General features: G+C 37.7%; 1 protein-coding gene across 2 annotated transcripts; it reads left to right on the top strand.

The window, feature by feature from the left end:
* The first annotated feature begins 1,826 nt into the window (after window positions 1-1,826).
* hnrnpr (heterogeneous nuclear ribonucleoprotein R) lies at window positions 1,827-22,502 on the top strand. 2 transcript variants are annotated; one of them, XM_004911580.4, is made up of 9 exons: window positions 1,827-2,024; window positions 13,356-13,438; window positions 14,543-14,668; window positions 14,806-14,982; window positions 15,525-15,660; window positions 16,643-16,848; window positions 18,084-18,233; window positions 19,132-19,253; window positions 20,021-22,502. In XM_004911580.4, the coding sequence occupies exons 2-9, from the start codon at window positions 13,358-13,360 to the stop codon at window positions 20,631-20,633; spliced, it is 1,611 nt and encodes a 536-aa protein (XP_004911637.1). In that variant the 5' UTR covers window positions 1,827-2,024; window positions 13,356-13,357; the 3' UTR covers window positions 20,634-22,502. The 2 variants fall into 2 exon arrangements, with proteins under 2 accessions (XP_004911637.1, XP_002938875.1); XM_002938829.5 differs by having other exon boundaries at window positions 1,828-2,024; window positions 14,543-14,656.
* The last annotated feature ends 1,656 nt before the right edge of the window (window positions 22,503-24,158 follow it).

Below are 24,158 nucleotides of genomic sequence, written 5' to 3'. Positions count from 1 at the left end.
TTCATTTTGTGCTAAAATCTCCTTGGTCCAGGAAGCCAGCCCCTAAAACTTGACTGGATGGAATACTGAATTCTAGTTAATAAAGTGTTCCATTGTTCTTTGTGGGGCATAACTTGTAACAGCTGCCCTATACAGACAAAGCAAGTCAGCGCTGCTTATAGTCAGGACTGTAGAAAAAACAAGCTCACCAATGTATTTCTAAAGGAAATATATTTTAAGTTCTTCTTGTCTCTAACACTATGGGGCACATTTACTAATCCACGAACGTCCGAAAAGCGTCCGAATGCGTTTTTTTCGTAATGATCGGTAGCCGTTACGACTTTTTCGTAAAAAAGTAATTGATTACTTTTTTCGTAATTGTAGCGTTACGACTTGCGAGAATTGTCGCGACTTTTTCGTAGCCGTCGCGCTGAGTACAAAAGTTTCGGATTCATTCAAGCTTCAGTATCGTGACTTTCCTTGGGCCAGTTTGGTGCTGCAGAGTGCCATTGAGTCCTATGGGAGGCTTCCAAAATCATGCAAAGTCTGAAAGATTTGCCCGCCGTTTACGAGCGCTCAATACAAAAAAGTCGTGACAATATACGAGCAAATCATAACGGCTACGAAAAAGTCACTACAATTCGCACAAGTCGTAACGGCTACGAAAAAGTCGTAACGGCGACGAAAAAATCGCAAAAAATACGAAAAAGTCGCAAAGTGTTCGTTTCCAATCCGAATTTTTCCCATTCGGATTCGTGGATTAGTAAATGTGCCCCTATGTTTTGTATTTATATTTTATTATTATATTGACATCTGTCTTTTCTCCTAATATTAGGTATAGTGATGCAGGGCACAAGTAACCCTATATAACTAAACATATTCATATAAATATACATCCATATAAATTGTAAATATTACTCATGAATGCACAGAATGTAGTTTTCAAATTCCACCCCTTTTGTGTCACAATTAGCAAATTTTGTATTATTGTTATTATGGGCTAGGCCTGGATTTTGATCACCAGCCCTGGAATTACTGGAACTGACTAATATGACTGCAGACACTGCACAGAGATCATTGTGAGTGATATTAATAGCTATATCTATAAACAGCGCTTACTAATGTAATGTGATAACCTGTGTCACGTTCCTCTGTGAAACTTGTGTATAACAAGCACTGTTCCCTCTGTTGTAAATGTACTGCTTTTAGCAACAGCATTTGGGGTCTCTTATTTGAAAACCCAATGCCCAGAAAAGCTCCACATTATGAGGCCATCTTGATTTTCATTACATTACTTTAAACCCAGGTCCCAAGCTTTCCGGGTAATAGAGCCCATACTGGTATTTATGATATATGAACAACAAAAATGCAATTACACTGCATCACTGCTTGTGAAAGTTGTGGTATATGCAGAGTAGAAATGTCAACGCTGCGAACACTGACTCTCCTTGGCAGCTTTGGTGTTTTACACCCATACATATAACCGTGCCTTTCATCTTTTCATCTAAGCTGTACCCGAATGTACTGCAAGTGCGCATATTTGTACGTACATATATATGTATGCATATGTGTGTGTAAACGAAACTGGACTTAAACATGCAGCACAGACATTATATTGGTACATGCGATATATATTAATCGGTCCAAACAATAGCTCATTGAAAGCCAGCAGCATTGTCTTCCACCCCGAAAAGCTTCACATCCCATTCCTTTCCATCCTTAGCCATCCCAGAGGCAGCTATTTCATTAGCTACAAACTCTCTCGCAATCACCAATCCGAACCACTTCTTTCATAAGTCTGCCATTGCCTATTATGTACTCCGCTTCCCAATTGGCTGAGGTGTAACGCCTTCCCTCCCGCTTATTCGTCTCCTCCTACCCGCAATAGGCTAGTCCTTGGCAGCTGGTGGTGTGGACCCCGCGGCCAGTATTGTTGATTGGCTTAGTAGGGATAGAGAAGGCGGTGGTTCGCAGTCCGTGAGGCGCGCCATTTTACTAGCTCACTGTAACAGCGGGCGTGAGGCAAGAGGGCCATAGCTCTGCAGGTGAGTAGGCTTCCTCTGTTCTCGTTGCGTACGCTTCTGAGCGTCCGGCCACGGTTTCCGCAAAGCTGTAATGTTTGAACCTGAATAGCAGCCAAGTATGACAACCTTCGCCGCCATTGTACTTGTCCTTTTTGCGTTTTAAATTGGAGTAGATGTAAAACTGTATGAACAGTTAGGTGTGTATTCCGCAGTAATGAATACTATCCTTCAGACCTCAATAAAAAAAATCACTGCAAAACAATGTATAATGCTAATGGAATTCCGGAAAAAATATGGAATGGTTAAATGTTCATTGTAGCTTGTTTGAAGGTGTATGCCATTCATTTTAAATGGGCAGCATCTATTGTGTTCAGTGTATGTAGAGGTCCATGACTTGGGTGCTGAATTGCGTTAGGGCACTAACATAGTAAACGGGCTAGTTTTTATGGGCTGTCATTTATTGCATTTGTTAATATATGTGCCCTTTATACTCTTATTTATATTGCATAGTGTGCAATGTTATGTAACTCATAGCTATTGAAAATGTAGTTTCCAGCTTTGTTGGACAGGGCTTTGATATGTGAGGTTTTGCAGCAGCTGTAGAGACACAGTTTAGTCTCTTCTGGCTTGGCACTTGGAATCGGTGTCAGTTTCTAATTGTACAGTTAATTAATTAGTAGCAATTAAAATGATGCGTTAAAATGAAAGTGTTTTTTGTTCTCACTATAAAGGGAGCTAAGCTCCAGTAACCGTTTTGTGTTGTGATTTACCTATCGGTAATGTGGCAAGGAATTTTGCCATAACTTTTGATTGTTTATGGTGGTTGTTTTCTAAACAAAGTAAATTAGTTGTCAGTTGAGAGACCCTGACTGCCTATGGGCGCATGACACAACTGCCTGACATTGTTTAATTTAATATGCTCGCTGAAAATGTACTATAGTGGATAACAGGCGCACAAGTTGGACTCCGTTGGTTAAATGTAAATACATACAGATCTTAAATGGTTCTTATATGTTGCTTCCCCTGCAATTTTGTCAACATAACAAAAAGCCGAGTTGCATTCTAAGATAACTTGATGTTGATCCTCATTTCTTATCTTATTTTTTCCCCAGTTCTGGTGCTCATTTTGAACTATTTGATGCTAAGATCACAGTCCTTTAAAAGCACACCATCAACCCTAAAAAAAATTTAACACATGGAAACTGTATCTAGTGTTTAAGTGATTGGGGTTTAAGCAATTATCTTATTAAAAACCCAGTGATTGTAATTGTTCACCTGCCTGGGTCTCTGGTCAGGTAGGCCCATTGGAGTGCCCCATGGGCAGATAAGCTACCAACTTGGACTATAGGAGCTGAATCAGAAGCCAAAATCTGCCCATGTATGGCTGCCTTTAGTCAATGGATTGAAGATTGTAGAGGCAGGATTAGTAGCCCTTTTCTTTATTACTATATACATTTTTACAGGCTGGGGAGATAAGAAAAATGATGCCTATACTTTATTCAAATGGGATAAGGGCAAAGACACACAGAACTACTTAGTAGCAGCTACTTGTCACCGCTACTAAATGCCAGAAAATACCCTACCATAGACAATACTGAGAATTGCATCTGCTAAACACTCGTAGAGAGGATTATCAGTAAATGTCTGTTTTTGTAGCAGTGACAAGTAGCTGCTACTAGTAGCTCCATATTGCTTCATCTAAAGTGCTGTCAACTTAGCTAATATAGTACCTGTAAGAAATGCTTGGTATTTTACCTACCAAATTAAAATGCTGTTGTGTAGTTATCCCTAGCAGAAGGAATTCTGGGAAGGAAGCCCAGGATTGCTCTTAATTTCTATACCCTATCCTTACCCACTGGGTTTATAAAGCACTGCCAAGACAGTAGGCTGACTGGATTTCTACCCTGGCTGTGCTTTAAAACCCAGTGGTGAGTTTCTGTCTATAGGGTGTGAAATGGAGTTTCCTTTACAAAAAATTCCTTCTGCTTTGCATATGGATGAGGACATCTCTTCTCAATCAAAATTTTTTTTTTAGTAGCTGTTCCGAGTAATATCAGATTTGGTTTCTTGAAAGGGGCTTTTGAAGAGTAGGGAGGTTATGAGAGGTGTTTAGGAATGGCCTGACCATCCTCATACATTGGCAGCATACACGCGGTAATTACGATTTTTCCCACAACCATTGGGCATATGAAAGATTTTTCATCCTCTCTAGTAACGTTAAGAGCTGAATCGTCAGGTATGCAGGTAAAAACAGAGAAATTATTTACCCCATCTGACAATTTAGCATTAACTTTACAATGTTCAGGCCCCTTCAAAATTTTCAGTCCTTGGTGAGACAACTGATATCCAAGGCTTTTACCAGTAGCGGTCGCCTTGTCTCCCACTGTGCGCACACCGATTATCGTACAAAACTTTGTTTCATATGATAATATCTGTGCGTGTATGACAACCTTAAATCTGCAGGTTGAGTTAAGTTTTCATACCCCACTCCACATTCCATACCCCACTGCAACTAATTTGTACAGGATTTCCATTAGTCTTCTACAAGTAAAGTAATAAAAGTAACTCTTTACCTGAATCAGTCATGGTTGCTGTGGTTTACTGCAGTAGTGCATATTTGCCGAGGACATGAAAGTAGTGGAATTGCAACATGTATATGCCTAGGTCTTAGTCTGGCTCATTAATGCTTTTATTTGCCCATTGACACTTTGCACTGAAAAAAAACACTAGAATACTGAAATAAGCATTTCTTAATGATCCATGTCTGTTACCACCAGCACCTGCTATAGGCAGAGCATTTGCCAGTCTTTTTAATGGTAATGGTGGCCATGGGGCTTTGATCAACACCGTGCTTTCAGGATGAGCCTTGGCAGTTAAAAACCCCATGTACACTATAGCTATACAAGCTATTACACCTTATTATTAATAGTGACCTTTAAAATGTGAACGTATCATTGTTTCCATCTTAACTCATTTTCCCTTGTGAAACTTTACAGTGCAGTTGCATCCTTAAATAAAAGGATTTTTTTTTTTATAATCTAATTACTTTATCACCATAATTCGCATGGAATGGAATCCATTTTAACTCTTTCCCGTCATCAAAAAATATTACTTGTGGTGATCCCAGTCTTGGTTTATGGCAAGGAATTTTCTGGGAGGTTAGAATTCTGCTGCCCTAGGACCAAGCGATCGAAGTATCCCTATATTTTCCCATCAGGTGGGAAAGAAAGTCACCAAACAAGCAGATCTTAAGACATGTCCGAAGGATTGGTAGGAACAGCCGTAAAATGTTGCTTTTGCCAAAATGTAAAGTAATTTAAATACTGTACCTTCTGAAGGACTGAGTTTTTCAGGTGCAAACATAAAGTGGTAAGAGGGTTCTGTAGAATTATTAAATCATTTGAGGAGGGTTTTTTTTAATGCCATTATTAAATCAGGACCTTGATCGAATTTTATTTAAAATAGAAAACTACTGTATTACACTTTGTTGCAGAATGTGGAAATATAATTTTATTTTCGAGTGCTATCTGAAATCAGTGAAAGTAAACCTGAAACAAAAGTGCTTGGGTGGCTAAATGCATTTTTGTGCAGAGTAATGTTGGCATGGTTACCAGAGTCTCGAGCAAGGGGATACTCTTGTCTCTAGGCAACTTCCTCTTTAACAATCAGGGCTCTATTAAGGTCCTGAGCTTATGTTTCAGTGAATGTGCTGGTCTGGACTATAAAAGAATCCATCTAATACTGTCTTTTTGACTAACTATATTACCTTCTACATCTACATCATCTTCTACACTTTTTATAGTCCAGCTCTACCCTTGATTGACTGAATATGGCATTGTGCATTTGGCTTTCCCTGTGCTTTTGTGAAGCGCTGCCATACAATCATACCTATTATTTATCCTCCAAGGTTGTAAACATTCAAGGCTGCTGAATATGCTTTGTTTTAGTTGGTCACGTTGTTGCAATTTGAAAATAATCAATAGCTGCGCTATTAGATAAGAACCAGTAGATATTGCATATCAAGTTCACTGTTTTGGGTTCATTATTTCACAGATTGGCTTGTTAGGCTAATGTCAGACCTTAACTATAAATGTCATTAGACCAAAAACAGTGGGAGTCAAAAAATCCATCTCTATCTGGTACCACTTTGCATAATGATCTGAGGGAAATGCTGTATTTGAGACACGTTTTGGTGGCACAGACCTCCACATAGAGCATTTTGGAAAGAGGTCCAGCTGTCATGTCTACATGTGTTTAAGGTTTGCAGTATTAATAGACTCTACTCAAAAGACAGAGCAAGGGATAGTCAATTAAATTAATTATACCATAAATCAAAAACGATACACAGTGGAAACTAAACCCTCTAGTGGCCAAAGAGGGAAACACCTACAAAATATATATCTGCACCAATGCCGTGGTTAAAAAAAAATAACTATTACAGTCCATTAAAATAAAAGCATGAAACGCGTTAGGCTTATTGCTTGGGGTTTATTTTAATGGATTGCAATAGTTAGTTTTTTTTTAACTTTGGCATTGGTGCAGATTTGTATTTTGTTGCAATATTAATAGCTTAAAGGAACAGTAACACTAAAAAATAAAAATGTTTTAAAATAATTAAAATATAATGTACTGTTGCCCTGCACTGGTAAAAGTTGTGTGTTTGCTTCAGAAAGACTACTGTAGTTAATCGAAATAGCTGTTGTGTAGCCATGGGGGCAGCCATTTAAATTGAAAAAAGGAGAAAAGGCACAGGTTACATAAGAAGATAACAGATAACTGTGTAGAATACAATGGGAATCTGCTACTTATCTGTTATCTGCTTAGTAACCTGTGCCTTTTCTCCTTTTTTCAATTTAAATGGCTGCCCCCATGGCTACACAACAGGGTATTTATATAAACTGCAGTAGTGTTTATGAAGCAAACACACAACTTTTACCAGTGCAGGGCAATAGTACATAGTATATTAATTATTTTTATACACTTTAATTTTTTGGTGTTACTGTTCCTTTAATGTTGGCAGTGGTGGCCAATGAAGAGGAGTGCTTTGACTGCTGCTGTTTTTTATTTTTCGGTGATAACGGTGGTCAAAACAGCCATTATGACATTGACGTTACTTAGATAAAGATGCATTTAAACTTGCATGTTATTGTTAAAATAGAACTTGATAAGAATATCAAGGAATGTCCATTTACAGATAAGGGCTGACATTGCTTCCAAATGTAAAATGAATGCACAGACTCAAATTGTTGTACAGAATAATGGTGACCATACACCATTACAATCTTTCCCACAAGAAAGGAAAAAGGAAAGATTGTTCGTCCACCCCAATAATTTTAAGAGATTAACCTTCAGATATGCTGGTAAAAACAAAGGAATTCTTATGATTTAGCTTTGACTTTTACCAATGTTTGGGCACCTTCAAAGGCACCCTGATCATCTGATCAGTCCTGCTTGATCAATGAGACGACAAATATCCAAGGCTTTTACCTACAGTGGCTTGCAAAAGTATTTGGCCCCCTTGAACTTTTCCACATTTTGTCACATTACAGCCACAAACATGAATCAGTTTTATTGGAATTCCACGTGAAAGACCAATACAAAGTGGTGTACACGTGAGAAGTGGAATGAAAATCATACATGATTCCAAACATTTTTTACAAATAAATAACTGCAAAGGGGGGTGTGCGTAATTATTCAGTCAATACTTTGTAGAACCACCTTTTGCTGCAATTACAGCTGCCAGTTTTTTAGGGTATGTCTCTACCAGCTTTGCACATCTAGAGACTGAAATCTTTGCCCATTCTTCTTTGCAAAACAGCTCCAGCTCAGTCAGATTAGATGGACAGCGTTTGTGAACAGCAGTTTTCAGATCTTGCCACAGATTCTCGAGTGGATTTAGATCTGGACTTTGACTGGGCCATTCTAACACATGGATATGTTTTGTTTTAAACCATTCCATTGTTGCCCTGGCTTTATGTTTAGGGTCGTTGTCCTGCTGGAACCCCAGTCTCAAGTCCCTGTCCCTGCTGAAGAGAAGCACCCCCAGAGCATGATGCTGCCACCACCATATTTGACAGTGGGGATGGTGTGTTCAGAGTGATGTGCAGTGTTAGTTTTCCGCCACACATAGCGTTTTGCATTTTGGCCAAAACTTTCCATTTTGGTCTCATCTGACCAGAGCACCTTCTTCCACATGTTTGCTGTGTCCCCCACATGGCTTGTGGCAAACTGCAAACGGGACTTCTTATGGTTTTCTGTTAACAATGGCTATCTTCTTGCCACTCTTCCATAAAGGCCAACTTTGTGCAGTGCACGACTAATAGTTGTCCTATGGACAGATTCCCGCACCGGAGCTGTAGATCTCTGCAGCTCGTCCAGAGTCACCATGGGCCTCTTGGCTGCATTTCTGATCAGCGCTCTTTGTTCGGCCTGTGAGTTTAGGTGGACGGCCTTGTCTTGGTAGGTTTGCAGTTGTGCCATACTCCTTCCATTTCTGAATGATCGCTTGAACAGTGCTCCGTGGGATGTTCAAGGCTTTGGAAATCTTTTTGTAGCCTAAGCCTGCTTTAAATTTCTCAATAACTTTATCCCTGACCTGTCTGGTGTGTTCTTTGGACTTCATGGTGTTGTCGCTCCCAATATACTCTTAGACAACCTCTGAGGCTGTCACAGAGCAGCTGTATTTGTACTGACATTAGATTACACACAGGTGCACTCTATTTAGTCATTAGCATTCATCATTAACACATGGATATGTTTTGTTTTAAACCATTCCATTGTTGCCCTGGCTTTATGTTTAGGGTCGTTGTCCTGCTGGACAATAGTATCAGTGGGTGTATGGCCACCTTAACCAAAGGGCAGAGAAAAATAAATTTTTTCTTGGTATTGGTTGTTTTCTTCAGATCTATGCTTAAAGGACAAGGAAAGGCTACTGAAGAGTTAATCTCAAGCTGTAGGCATACATTCAGTTGTCTCAATAGTGCCCTTAAGTCTCCCCAGATTTCAACCGTTCAGATGATCAGAAGCCAGACAGGAAGAAAAAACGCTGAGCTGGGTAAAGAGGATTCCCATAATGCATTGCTCCTGCACAGAGACTAAGACCACCAACTAAGAGGCACGTTAGGCGGCGCATGCCCATCTACCTCTTCTGTGAGCGCGCACAAACAGGAGCACTCCCCTTCACACGGACCCTCTCACCCTCCCGCTACGAGTGCACACCAATAGCAAGTGTCTGGTTGCTATGGTGACGTGCTATACACAGAAGCGATCCAAACAGCGTGCCTAGGCTCACGGGGGAGGGAATGTTGCGCATGCGCAGTGTAGTGCGCTGAAGGAAAGGAAGTGGGCATCCCACTTCCAAGATTGTGGCACCGTTCACTAAAGCGATGATAAACTTTGAAGCAAGTTTAATTCAGTCATTCTTGCAATAATAGAGCCAAAACTATAGCGTTTTAACAGTAGTAGGACTATTGAATGGTATCCTTTATAGATTTTGCCTTTCCTTTTCCTTTAAAGTATGAAACCTGAATTGTTTTTTTATTAAAACATCCATACCTGTTTGAAAATCATTCTCCTCAAATGCCCTCTGTCTATAGTTGTGTAGCCTGTGCATGGGCACATTCATCAGGTCCTGATTTTAGATCTTTTATTCCACAAAATCAAGTGTCTGTATACTGTAATTGTGGATTCCAAAAGAATGAAGGAAACAAGATTTATAATTTAAGTGTAAATAAAGTTTACTATGATTTTTGAAGGTGACACAGCTCCCTTTTAACCAACAGATAATTTACAATATAAATGACCTTTTAAAGAATCTAACTAAATTCCCATATACATATAATGTAAGTGTTGTTTTTTTACATTTTTTTGTGATGATATGTGTCAGGTTCTAAGTGTAACCGGAAGTAGTGTGGGAGTAAAAGATACAACTCTGCCACTCATTGATGCATTCAGCCAAACATGTCTGAGCAGGCAGTTTATCGGCCTGTGTATGTAGCCCTCAGATGGGCTTACCTGGTAACTGGCCAAAAATCAAGCAGATGTTGATTGGGCAGGTTTAAAAAGCCCATCAGGAAGAGGAGCGCATCAAGTGTGTAAAGTCTCTAATTTAATTTTATATACTGGAATTATTAGTGTACATAATCCTAGGATATAAAATTATAGACTTTGAATAGGAATAACTCATACCTGGTGTTTTGTTACATGAGTGATATCTGAGGTCCATTACTTGGAACAAATTCTACTCTCTGTGGTCTGTTTTCTGGAATAGAATTCAATATTTTTGAAAGCTCATTAATTTTTAAGACTACCTGAAATCAGAATATTTAATGTAACCGAAAGTTAGTCTTGAGGCAGCTGAGGGCAGTGCTCATGCAGAATTTAAGAACATATTTTTTTTACACCATCTGTGTGTTCCTTCAAGAAATGTGTTTTCTTCACTGATGGGGTGGAAAAAATCTGACTCGCCCCTTTCTATCTCATGTATGAGAAGCATTAATGTGATCAGCCTGTCACTGTACACTTGGGGTGGATTTTCTTCCAGAAAATGTAAACACTTGTGCAGTGGATTGTGTTTATTCCTGTCACTACACACACGGAAAGGCTGTTTTACTGGACTACTGTGTCTAATCTGTTAAACTCCTAAAAATTAAAAAAAATTAAGCTATAGGCATTGGGCCAGGGTTATTTTCCTAATTTGGATCTCCATGCTTTAAGTCTAATTAAAAATCATTAAAACATTAACCCCAACAGGATTTTTTTTCCACCAATGAGGATTGATTATATTTTAGGATCAAGTACAACAGGGGTCCCCAACCTTTTTGATACGTGAGCCACATTCAAATGTAAAAGAAGGCTGAGGAGCAACACAAGCAGGAAAATAATTCCTGGGGGTGCAAAATAAGGGCTTTGATTGGCTATTTGGAAGCTCAATGTAGACTGGCAGCATATAGGAGGCTCTGTTTGTCAGTACATCTGTTTTTTATGCAAACAAAACTTGCCTTTAAGCCAGGAGTTAAAAGAAGAAGCACATCCATTAATGCCACTAGAAGCAACATCCAAGGGGTTGGTGAGCAACATGTTGGGGATCACTGAAGTACAAAGTACTGTTTTGTTATTACAGGCATAAAGGAAATAATTGAGCGCTTTTTGGATTATGGGTGTCCAGATAATGAATCCCATACCTGTAGTATCCATTCAAGGAAGTCATGCTCCTTTCAGTGCCTAGGAATTCTAGGCATGTCCCTAGCATCTCCTGTCACTTTCTGGGTCTATGATATATTGTCCAGACCCCTTTCATGTACATCCTTGATTATGAAAAGAAACAACCAGTGGGGTATTTGGGCCCATAAAGGGACACTGCCAAAAATGTTAGGTCCTTCGGCACTCCCTTTAGTTATACATATGACAGTTGGATCACTGAAATGGGAAATTAACATCAATCCTAGATTACAGCAGAAATGTATTAGGAGCACTTTAAAGGAATGCTGTCGTTGGAAAACATGTTTTTTTCAAAACTTGTGAGTTAATAGAGCTTCTCCCACAGAATCATGCATTAAAATCTGTTTTCCAAAAATTTTTTTTTTTTTATATAATTTTGAAATTTCACGTAGGACTAGCCCTGTTTTTCATTTCCCGGGGCGCTACAGCCTTGTGACCTGTGCTCTGATAAATTTCAGTTTCACTTTACTGCTAAAATGCAAGTTGGAGTGCTATAATGCCCCCTCCCTTCCCCCCAGCAGCCTATCAGCAGAACAATGGGAAGGAAGCAAGATAGCAGCTCCCAGTATATATCAGAATAGCACTTAAGGGCTCTGGCACACGGGGGAGATTAGTCGCCCGCGATAAAACTCCCTGTTCGCGGGCGACTAATCTCCCCGAGTTGCCTAGCCCTGCCATCCCACCGGCGAACATGTAAGTTGCCGGCGGGATGGCAGACGCGGCGGGGCGATTTCCGGAAATCGCCGAAAAAGACCCGCGAGTCTTTTTCGGCGATTTGCGCGAAATCGCGCCGCCGCGACTTACATGTTCGCCGGTGGGATGGCAGGGCTAGGCAACTCGGGGAGATTAGTCGCCCGCGAACAGGGAGTTAATCGCGGGCGACTAATCTTCCCCGTGTGCCAGAGCCCTAATAGTAACAAATCAAAGTCTGGCCTGGGACTCCTCCAGTTGCATGGGAGTAGGAGAAACAATAGGTTACTTGAAAGCAGTTCTAATGTGTAGTGCTGGCTCTTTCTGAAAGCTTAGGAACCAACACAATGCACCAATAAATGTGTTGATTCAACAAAATTTTAAATTAGATTGAATTAATTGCTACCTAAACAGTGTAATTTAGAAATAAAAATACACCAAAATCCCTTAAACCTGAGACATTCTGGTAAGATCACTGGCGACAATGCATAGAGTAAAAGCATTAGCTCACCAATAGAAGAATACCGCAAAGGTTTCTTTCTTCTCAGTGCTCACATGCTGCCTCTCTTGTTTTGCCTCCCTTCTAAACTCTTGCAAAAAATAAATAAGAATGATGTTTCACTGTGGGCAATTGTACTGGCTTTTTTAATTAGACACAGGCGCACAAGTTTTAACTGGACCTCACAGAAAGCTTTGCATGCAGTTCCTGGCCTACATCTGTTCGATGAATATCGGACAGCCAGAAACACCACATTGGGCACTGCATAGACAAATGAGGAGATGAGAAGGAGCCACAGTTAATCTTCACTTCCTGCTGTTCCAATTGTTTGGCCTGATGATCTGATTCAATAAAAAAGAGTTAACATTAGGAAATAAGATGAGCTGTAACCATGCTTCTTGTGACACCCTGTTCGCCCCAGTAAATGGAGTAATATTATCTAAAATTTAAAAGTATAGTTAACCTTTACATTATGATATTGCAGTTGGTCTTCATATTTATATATTTTAATTATAATGCTTTTGTTCAACTCTTTACCTTGGCATTTCAACAGACAACTGTTGCTAGGGTCCATTTTACACGTGCAAGCATGCAGTCGTTTGACTGATAGAGACTGGAATATGATTAAGAGGTGGCTTCAAGAGAAAAGATAAAAATTTGGATGCCGCGAATCCAGGATTCTGTTCGGATTCAGTAATTTTCAGCAGTATTCGTCCGATTCCATGCCGCTGGCCGAACCAAATCCTTAAAATCATGCGAAGTTGACAATTTTGTTCTCTTTAACCCTTTCTTGTCCTAATTTGCATATGGACTTGGCCTTTTTTCTTGGTCTTTAGTTAATTCAGTGCATCCAATTTAACATTTTTTAATCCGTCATGCTCTTCTACTTTTAACAAGAATCTAGGTTTTTAATTCTTTGTAATTATTTTTCTTTTCGGAATTAGTCATGAAAAACTACAGACAAAGGGAGAAGCAGGGGAATAAAGCACAGGAGAGTGCCAAGGCCCCAGATGAAGCAAAGATTAAGGTAATATATTTCAATATGTCTCTGGAAAACACCTCTAACATCTGTGGGGGTAATATCTGCTATCAAATCTGTGTTTTTTCTATTGCCTTGTGGTTTTAGCCTCCTTAAACCCTTTATTGTATCAGATCATGCCACTGACCACTCTGCATTTGTTTTAGTTCCAGAGCAGTTGAGAGAGGTGAAAGGATTTTATATTTAAATATTACATGTATAAAGGGTTGTTTGAGAATCTTTTTTTTTAAAAAAAAAAGACAAAAAATTTTTGTGAAAGTTTACTGTGAGAAAGCTTACATGCTTATATTTTGGGGGGACTTTGCAGCCTTTAAGGTGGCGTAATGCAAGTGGGTATTGGTGAGATTCAATTATAAACACGTAAGGTGGAATACCATGGGGTCTGCAGGTTCTTTTTAATATAAATTTTGAATAAACTTGTATTTAAAAATTTTTTTAATACATTTTGAGTTTGGTATACCTTTTGGTAATTTTTGTTTGTAGATATGCTCTTTAGTCTGGGGGAAGTATCCTACTAACTCTGGCCCTTAATGACCTTTATAATTAAGAAAAGTTTTATAGGTTATAGGTCAAGGTTATAGGTCAAGGTTTATAAACTGCCTCCCATGCAGCTAGGTATAACAGAAGATATTTATTTAAGACTAACGGCATAGGGCAGTGCTTTGCCAAAACCATCCTGTCCTTCTCTCACCTCTCCTTATTATTAAATGGCTAACTGGAAGAGGTGATATACTAGCCTATCTCATGGAAAACTGGCCAAGCATATATTTTTTGCTTGTAGGTCCACATTTCACCCCCTCTATGTATGTGAGAGTCAGGGAGCTTTCTATTGAACAACATGAACAGTGGCAGGTGTTCATAATGTCTAGTGTGCTACTAACCTAAGAACCAATATTCCTTTATCAGTGAAATGTTTTCAGATTAGTAGTGGTGTGATTTATCCTATTTTAGATTGTCAGCCATTTCACATGACCCTCTTGAATTGCTTTTACTGGGCACAGCATCATATAGTGATCAGTTCATTATATACAAAATACAAAAGAGTGCCATTGTTGGTGCAGATTTATGTATATATTGTTTTCTATATCACAGGCATTATTAGAAAGAACAGGATACACTCTAGATGTTACAACAGGACAGAGAAAGTATGGTGGTCCTCCTCCAGAATCTGTGTCTTCGGGTGCACAGCCTGGGATTGGGACAGAGGTCAGTGTCCAGGTCATTATCTAAAACTGCATTTACATTGTTTTCTAGCATTTTGACGTCTTTATTTTTGCTGTGCATTTCTTGTGTGTACTGTTTACTTAATAATCATGGCTTTGCTGTTTGTTTGTTTTTTTTTTTATTTTGAAAAGGTTTTTGTTGGCAAAATACCAAGAGACTTGTTTGAAGATGAGCTTGTGCCCCTTTTTGAGAAAGCAGGACCCATCTGGGATCTTCGACTTATGATGGATCCTCTTTCTGGTCAGAACCGAGGCTATGCCTTCATAACTTTTTGTAATAAAGAAGCTGCACAGGAGGCTGTTAAATTGGTTAGTGCTTTGCTGTTTCCTTGTTGGGTTCTTTTCAATGTTATTGTATTCTGGGCTTTGAATACACTTTCCTAAAAATGTTTTTGCTCATAATTTTGTTTCATGCCTTTCACTCAGTCTTCATATGTAGCTTTTAGGGAAAAACCAAATGTTGATGTTCACCAAATTGCTGGATTTGTTTTAGTATCCTAGTGCCGTTGTAAAATCACAGATTGGCTATTTCTGCATAAAAGGATTAATTATACAGTATTTAAAAATGTTTTCCCAGATATTCGAAAATAGATTAGTTTGATAAATAACATTCCTCTTTTTGCTTGGCATGAAAAAAACTTTAGAAAAGTGTTCCAAATTTGTAACATTAAGCTTCTGTGGAACTTCTACAAAATCCTTACATGCAGATTTCTAGTCTGTAAGTGATTAGCAATTGCCAAAGACAAAAAGAATTTGGTCAAATCTATTTTTCATTCTTGACCTTTTTTTTCTTTTTGTATTTTTTCTTCAAATATGTTTTATATTTATATCTTCTTTTGGTTTGCATTAAGTGTGACAACTATGAAATTCGTCCGGGTAAACACATCGGTGTTTGCATTTCGGTGGCTAACAACAGACTGTTTGTTGGGTCCATCCCAAAAAACAAAACTAAAGAGAACATTTTGGAAGAGTTTAGCAAAGTTACAGGTAATGTAAAATGATGAATGAGATCTGTATTCACTGCTGGACAGTTTTTTGTTGACAAATCCTGTTAGTTAGATAGATATGATATATATTATAAAGTAACTGTCTCGGACTGAGGCTTCTTTTTTTTTTTTTTAATTTTCTTGCTAAGCTTACTTTGAATTATCACTACACGGGGCAGATTTATTAAAGTAAGAAATTAGAACTCACCACAGAAAAATTCACCCACTTTCTATTCATTCCTGTCATTCCTGATATTTAGAAGCATATTTAATAATGAAAGTTAGAGTTCATTGATCTTCTAAAAATCCCATATGAATTTATATAAAGTGGTTGAATTTTTCTGTTGTGTGCTCTGATGTCACATTTTGATAAATCTGGCCCTTAATCTTGAAGGGCTCAAAGTAGGTATGATTTCCACTGTATTGATCTCAAATATTTTTTCATTTTGCCAAATGCAGAGGCGTGGATCTACATTGTATAAACTACATTTATCATAGTCACTTGGCCACACCCTCAGGGCTAGTTTTGTTGTGAGCTTTTTGTTACACAAGAATAACAATTTATTTTATGGAAATTGGGTGGGTATTGCTTAAAAACATAAAATATACTTGAATGTCATATCTAAAGCAGCATTTGTACTATATTCATGAAAGCAAGTAACATTTAATATGTCTGGGTTCATTACACAGATACAGAGTGGAAGATAATAATTCATTATTTAGTGAAATTGAGTTGGTTTTTTTGGGTCGTACTATAGCTCTCAGCTTTGGGAATGATGATGTAAGACACATATTAATGTTCTATTTACATTATTGCACAGAATTGTTGCACTTTTTTATTCCCATTCACATCTCACAAGTAAATTGTAATTTTCAAATTTGTATAGATTTGAGCATCCAAAAAGTTTTTTAGAAGCTGACAAATGTAGCATTAAAATAGAGAATTACCAGTTAAAAAAAGTTAAATGTACTTCACCTTCCAGAGGGCTTGGTGGATGTGATCCTCTACCATCAACCAGACGATAAAAAGAAAAATCGTGGCTTTTGCTTTCTGGAATATGAAGATCACAAAACTGCAGCTCAGGCTCGACGCCGGTTGATGAGTGGCAAAGTGAAGGTGTGGGGCAATGTTGTGACAGTGGAGTGGGCAGATCCTGTTGAGGAACCTGATCCAGAAATAATGGCAAAGGTTAGATTTATGCCTTATGATAGTTTTATACCTTTTGAAGTTCAAGTGCTCTGTTAGTGTATTTTGTGCTATAGCTACGCATAATCTGTAGCAGTTTGTTACACCCCCACTTAAAAAATCAAAGTGCACTTTAATAATGTCCCCAATGTCCCCCTACTCATGCACTCTTAAATATGTACAGTAATAGATTATAAACTGTTTGGAACAGGGATCTCATCCCAACTGTGCATTTAGCACTTCAGCATAGATTGACTGACTTATTTTTACTGAATACTTTGTAATAACTATATCTGTGTTTATGTACATTGGTGATGCTATATAAATAAATATATATACAAGGAAAAAAGTAAAATGCATTTTTAAACAATAAATATACAGGTAAACAAACCACAATAAAGCCATTGTCAAACTGTGGGACTGGCACCCTGGCATGTGGGGCTCAGCTGGAAAGAGTAAGATTTTGATAGAAATCCTTGTTGCTCTACAAAATACTGTGCCCGAATAAAAAAATGTATTTACTGCTCTAGATATTCTAGTAATAAAGCAGGATTATTGATGTCCCAGTTTTTTTTTTTTTTTTCTTTTTTTTTAAAAGATGTTCTTAGATCCATGTTGTTATGAGCGAAGGGAGCCCTGAACAAAGTTCCACTTCAAGCCCTAGAAAGTCTGTGTTTATGAAACTGTTATCAAATATTATAGTTAAATCTTTTACATTCACCACACCAAGCTACTGCTTTTAAGGTAACGGACATCAACCAAGCAAAAAGGAGAATTAAGTCTGCAAATTACATCTTAGGTGTTAAAACATTTTCAGTCTGCTTATCAGAGTGATAATGGTTAATAAAATTGGTTATCAAACATTCAGGAAAACCTTTCAGTAAATTGGTTGTAAGTGGCTTACAGAGTAATAGTTGGTATTACCATGTTTACAGTTTTTAAGTTATATTGTAAAATTTACACATGGAATTAAAATAGGCCCGTGTGTTTAGCTTTTGTGTGCAAAACAAGCATCGAGAAACTAGTTACATTTTTAACATTCCTTTGCTACATTAGTGAGAGAAGCTGAAACCTTCACCTTCCTTCAGTGTACATTTGTCTAAGGGCTCCTATACAGACTTGCTAGTACACTGATTTAAGTTCTTTGCAGTGGCTGTAGGCTTCCTAACAAGATTTTGCATATAATGTAGAGAACAAAATTTGGGTACCAGTCTTAATTACTGCTGTTTCTTTGTCAGGTCAAAGTCCTATTTGTAAGAAATCTTTCCTCCACTGTGACTGAAGAGATCCTGGAAAAAGCTTTCTCTGTCTTTGGAAAGCTTGAGCGTGTGAAAAAGCTGAAGGATTATGCCTTTGTACACTTTGATGAAAGAGATGCTGCAGTAAGGGTAAGACTGTTTGGAGAAGATGAATGCTATTTTGAAGTATAAAATTGAATTGCTGTTGCTTAATGAGTTCCTGATTTGGTTGCCATGGCACAACAGAGGTAACCTTGCCAATCCCCCCAGGTTATGCTGCTGTGTAGGCAGTAGTCTCAGTTCATTATTCCTGATCCTGTGCTTTCAGAAAGAACCAGCTTGTTACAATGGATCTGCAATCAGATAAGTCTATGAAGGTTTTCATTCAACTAGGTCATGGTATAAGTAAATCTAGAGCAGGGGTCCCCAACCTTTCTTACCCGTGAGCCACATTCAAATGTAAAAAGAGTTGGGGAGCAACACAAGTATGAAACATGTTTCTGGGGGTGCCAAATAAGGACTGTTATTGGCCATTTGGTAGCCCCTATGTGGACTGGCAGCCTACAGGAGACTCTGTTTAGCAGTACTAATGGTTTTTATTCAACCAAAACTTGCCTCTGAGCCAAGACTTCATAAATAAGCACCTGCTTTAAGGCCACTGGGAGCAACATCCAGGAGTTTGGAGAGCAACATGTTGCTCACAAGCCACTGGTTGGGGATCACTGATCTAGAGCAACTGGACTTGCTGTAATGACCGAAGACATTTCACTTCTCATATGAGGAGCTTCTTCAGTTTAATTGAATATTATGGGAAGTGCCTCGGCATATAAATTATATTCTGAGGTCTTCTCGTACCAGTCAGTTGAACTGAGAAAGCTGGGTTTTGTGGAAATAAGTTTAAAAAAAACTATGAAAATCAGAATGCTAAGAAATCTGCCTCAGACTCTTTAGTCCACCAACCTCTTGTTTATATACACTTTTAGAACATGCTTTTGAGTATTCATTTGTACTTTTTTCTTTTTGAATTTTTTTTTAATTTCTTATTTAGGCCATGGATGAAATGAATGGAACAGAACTGGAGGGGGAAGAGATTGAAATAGTTCTTGCTAAGCCACCTGATAAAAAAAGGAAGGAACGACAAGCAGCACGTCAGGCTTCCCGGGGAAGTTCGTGAGTATATTGAGATTTTTGAGTAAACATTGTCAACTGAAGCAACTGAAAGGTCAAGCTCTGGATGTTTTAACTAATCTATAAAATTCATGCTGGCATGAACTGCTAGTTCACCAATTTTTGTTGTTTTTTTTTTTTTATGTTTTTGTTAGTAATAATTTTAATACAAATGTCAATGTATCTCGTTAGACTCAAGCTAGAGCCTAATTTTTCAGTTTGGATTTTTCAAATAGCAGTATTAAAAAATTCTTGTGTAATTTTCATTTGTGCCTTTACTTTGCTTTTGTAGAATTGTTTTCAATCTGTCTGCAGTTAAACCTAATTTTTGTGTTTTTTTCTGTTTCTCCTATAACTTATATTTACCAAGGCTTAACTTTGATTTTTATTGTGCCTGTACTTGGGCAGATATTGGGGGTGACATGGACATATTTGGCTTAGTTAGCAGCATGTTGGCTTGTGAATGGAGTCAAAACTTTTGCCTTCCTGAAGAATATCTGATTGTGACTTTATTTAGTCACAATATCTGATTTAGGATAGAAAACCACAAGACTCCCAGGATGAAATCATTCAGTGGCCAAGGGTTAAATGACCGATAAGCCCATCTGGCCCTTGTTGAGTTGGGCAGGTTGCTTGGGGCATAAGGCAGCATTTGGTTTTTTCAATCAGCCTCCTTATAAGAATTCAAATGTGTTAATATATTAAAAATGGTATGAATATGTATTTGTAAAATGCTTTAATACTACTTTTTTTTCCCCCCCATTCATTAGGTATGACGATTATTACTATTACCCTCCACCTCGAATGCCACCTCCTGGTAGGGGCAGGGGCCGTGGAGGCAGAGGGGGCTATTCCTTTCCCCAAGATTACTATGGCTATGAAGATTACTATGATGATTACTATGCATACGACTATCATGACTACCGTGGGGGTTATGATGATCCATACTATGGCTATGACGATGGCTACCCTGTGCGAGGAAGAGGAGGCAGAGGTGGGAGGGGTGGACCACCGCCCCCCAGAGGTAGATCTGTTCCTCCCCAGCGTGGAGGGCGCTCCAGCTATGCCCCTAGAGGTTCTCCAATGGGCCCTCCTCGCGGATCCCGTGGTGGACGTGGAGGACCCGCTCAGCAACAGCCACGAGGGCGAAACTCAAGGGGCAGCCGTGGCAGCAGAGGTGGGAACGTTGGTGGTAAAAGAAAGGCAGATGGTTATACCCAGCCAGACTCAAAGCGCCGCCAGACCAACAACCAACAGAACTGGGGGACCCAGCCTATCGCCCAGCAGCCATTGCAGCAAGGTGGTGATTATACTGGTAACTATGGTTACAGTAATGACAACCAGGAGTTTTATCAGGATACTTATGGGCAGCAGTGGAAATAGGCAAGGTCATATTCTTCAGACAAAACACACATACACCCACTCTTAAATATATATTTCATATATATATATTTGTGCTTTGGGAACTCTGCCTCTAATTTTATTGGCAGTGTTTCATCATTAAGCTGTATATACCTTAGTTTTTGCTTTATTGCTCTGTTACAGTTGGTATTCAAATGGAATGCACTGGTAGAGTTATGGTATTTTAAGTATTGCTGAACCTTGTGTTCTGGATATGGGGATTTGGAGAGTATTATGGGCATAAGTCAGCAGTTAACTAGAGCATGTATCCTGTATTTGGGCTTTTCTTTCCCATTCCACCCCTGTGCAGAAAGTTTTTGTCTGCTTATATTTAGAGAAGTAACTTTGTGGCATTGTCTTCTATACATGGACTGCAATGTTTTTTGTGCTATTAAGTCATTTTGTTTAAAATAATTGGTTACAACCCCTCCCCAGTTCAAGAATACTAAGGATTACCAGTGTTTTTAGTGGTTTTTAAACTTTTTTTTTTATTATTATGTGAGGGGTTTTAATGCTGTTGGACAATGTTCAATCATGATTTTGACAGGATGCAGTATTGACAATTTCCCCTTGGATTTGGAGTATCTTCTACAGGATTAAGCTGTATATAACACTAGTGCTGTCTTAAGTAAAAAAAAAAAAAAAAAAAAATTAAAAAAATATTTTAAAGATTCATGTATTAAATGACTGTGCATTTTGGATTCCTAGAACTAGGTGAAGTTGTGTTTATTTAATTTTTTTTTATGAAGGCAAAAAATATGCCTAACAAGTTTGGCTTGGGTAACAAAAGCCTTGACCGTTTGTTCTGTGACTGTATTTACAAATTTATTGTTCATGTACAATTTCAATAAAACTCCACAAAATCCTATTGCAAAAAAATTCTAAATATACATATATATGAAGTTAAAAGAATCATTAAAAAACAAAAAAAACAAAAATGCAAAAACTGAGTTGTGATTCTTGCAACAAAAACTTCCAAAAGACTGAACTGCATATGTGAGTGATCAAATCTGTAAACTACAAACTTAATCCATGATATAAAGCTATGAAAGTGGGTTTTAAATTAATAATTTGTAAAATCAATTAAATACACTTGGTTGCCAAATTATCTTGATCTTGATGTGCATTTTCTTAGGTGGTTTGAAGGCAAAAGATGAAATTGTATACATTTTATATACATATATGCATATGACCTCAATCTACATATTGATTGAGAATGGGCTTTTCCAGTAATTTATGTTTGATTAATCTGATAATTTTTCTGTTTTGAATTTTCCCTGTGCACACCCACAAAACAAATAATGGTTTTAATGGTCTAGAAGACCAGACTACACTATATACAGACTTTAGAAGACAAAAATTCTACATTTCTTGATAATTTCTGTTAAAAACAAACTGGCTCATAAAACCCTCTTAAGGTTTGTATACTAGTATCCACTAAAAAACCAAAATATGGTTACTTTTGCTGTCAATATGCATCAGCGAGGCTGGTAGAGCAGTTATTGTAAGGTATCAAGGTGTGGCTTACAGAATATAGATGATCTCTCCACACTTACATCCAGTAACACATTAGACTGCCTGTTTCCAACAGTGCTCAGCTACCTTCAATAGTAGTAGTTTTTAGGGTACATATAATCGTACTCTCTGCTACAAAATTCTAACACCTATAAGTAAAGTTGTTTTTCTTTCCAGCATTTTTATGGAAAGATTGCTTTCCCCCCTTTTGTTTGGTTCTAACGTCTTTTTTTCTTTGGATATTTTATTTGCCACCCTATCTTCATAGCATTGCCTTGTTTGTTATATAATGATCACATACTAAGATTTTGGCAGATGACCATTTTCTTAGCTATTAACATGAAGAAAATTTGATCAAAATTACCAGGATTTAATTCTTAAGGCAACAATAGTGGCTTGTTGCCCACAGAAGGGTGTCTCCTCCTGTGGTTGATAAAGCGTCCGGAAATACCTTGTAAAACACTTTACATATGTTTATTAAGCCATGATTAAGCTGAGTTTTTGCTTGCAAAATATACTTACAGTGGTCCCCATTCTTCTGCATTACAGGGTATTGTCAGACATTTTTTTTTGCTGCAGGAAAGACTTAACTCCCTTGGATGACAAATGAATGTCATTGCTCTAAATGTCACAACTAGATTCTGGATTCTAGTGTCCATTCTAGTATTAAAAATAGGAAAAAGCAAATCCTAAAATGTCAAGTGCCAATAAATAACTATTTGTCGTTTTAAAATTTTCGTGACTAATTTCTTCTGTGCTCCAGGGGGCAAAAAGCTAAAGCTAATCATTTTAATGTTTTTAACAACTGCATACAAATCATTTGCTTCAGGCAAAATGAGCCTTGTGTGAAATTGAACTTGTTTACCAGTTTGATTTTGTGAAGAGGTTTGCCATCCATTAAAACTTTATGGTGACAAAATACAAAAATTAATTTTAAAGCCTGTGTTTAGATATTTTATACATTAATTGTGTTTTTGAATGGATTTGCCTGACCGCTTCCTGAAACAAGCCTTTTGTAGGGAGTGGTGGAGAAAACTTCATGATTTCTAAATCTATTTGATCACTCATTTACAGCAGTGTTTAGAATATATTTCTGACTGTATTATATGTATGGAAATTCAATTCATATTTCAAACAGGTCTGAGCAGAGGAAACATGTCAGTTCAAAGATCTCAGTACTTTACTGACCGTGGATTTCTATTACCATTGGTGTCAGCATCTACATCAAGAATCTTCCTCCAAATTTCAGCTGTACAATTAATTTTGTAAAGTAAAGGATTTTTGTTGACCAAAATGTGTTTCAAAACTCATTTCATTAAAGATGAAATTGAAGATTAAATTGTTTATACAGCATTAAAGTGAAATTTGAATTGTGACTAATCCAATCTACTTCTGTGTCTTAAAGTGCACTCCATGATCCTTGTGGAAATTAATTGTATCCATCTTCTAAAGCAATTTTCACATGCAATATATTTTTTACTTTTTTTTTTTCGTGATTGTTAGTTTCCTCCAGCACTTGGTTCTTTCAAGACTTCCTAATGATCTAGATAGACAGGTGACTGGAAAAAAATCATTACATATTTAAGGATCTTTCAGTTTGAGAGATTCTTGTTTGAAAGGTAATGTCCCACTGAGTTGGTAAATGAGTAATTATGCAGTTGAAGTCAAAATGCAAAAAAATAAGAAAATACATTTAGGTTTCATCAGTGCATTCATTTTTTGTTTGGAATCAAGTTGAATTTATAAACTGCTTGGTCTTTCAATTAAAATAAATAATCATTTATCAACCTTGTTAGTGCATAGACAGAATATGAGAATAATGAAGACAGAACTTGTAAAAATATATACAGACTGTAGCTCGATGTTAGCTAGATGTTTTTCTTTTATAATAAGCTGGATATTTATCCAAAGGCATTAACCTTAAGAGGTCAGTATAGCACCTGCCACCATGTTAAATGTGAGTTCAGTGAATAGAGCTCATGCTAAACTTCT

The sequence above is a fragment of the Xenopus tropicalis genome, chromosome 2 (genome assembly GCF_000004195.4).
Source record: "Xenopus tropicalis strain Nigerian chromosome 2, UCB_Xtro_10.0, whole genome shotgun sequence".
In the NCBI taxonomy this organism is placed as follows: domain Eukaryota; kingdom Metazoa; phylum Chordata; class Amphibia; order Anura; family Pipidae; genus Xenopus; species Xenopus tropicalis.
This window is presented reverse-complemented; position numbering and strand designations above follow the sequence as displayed.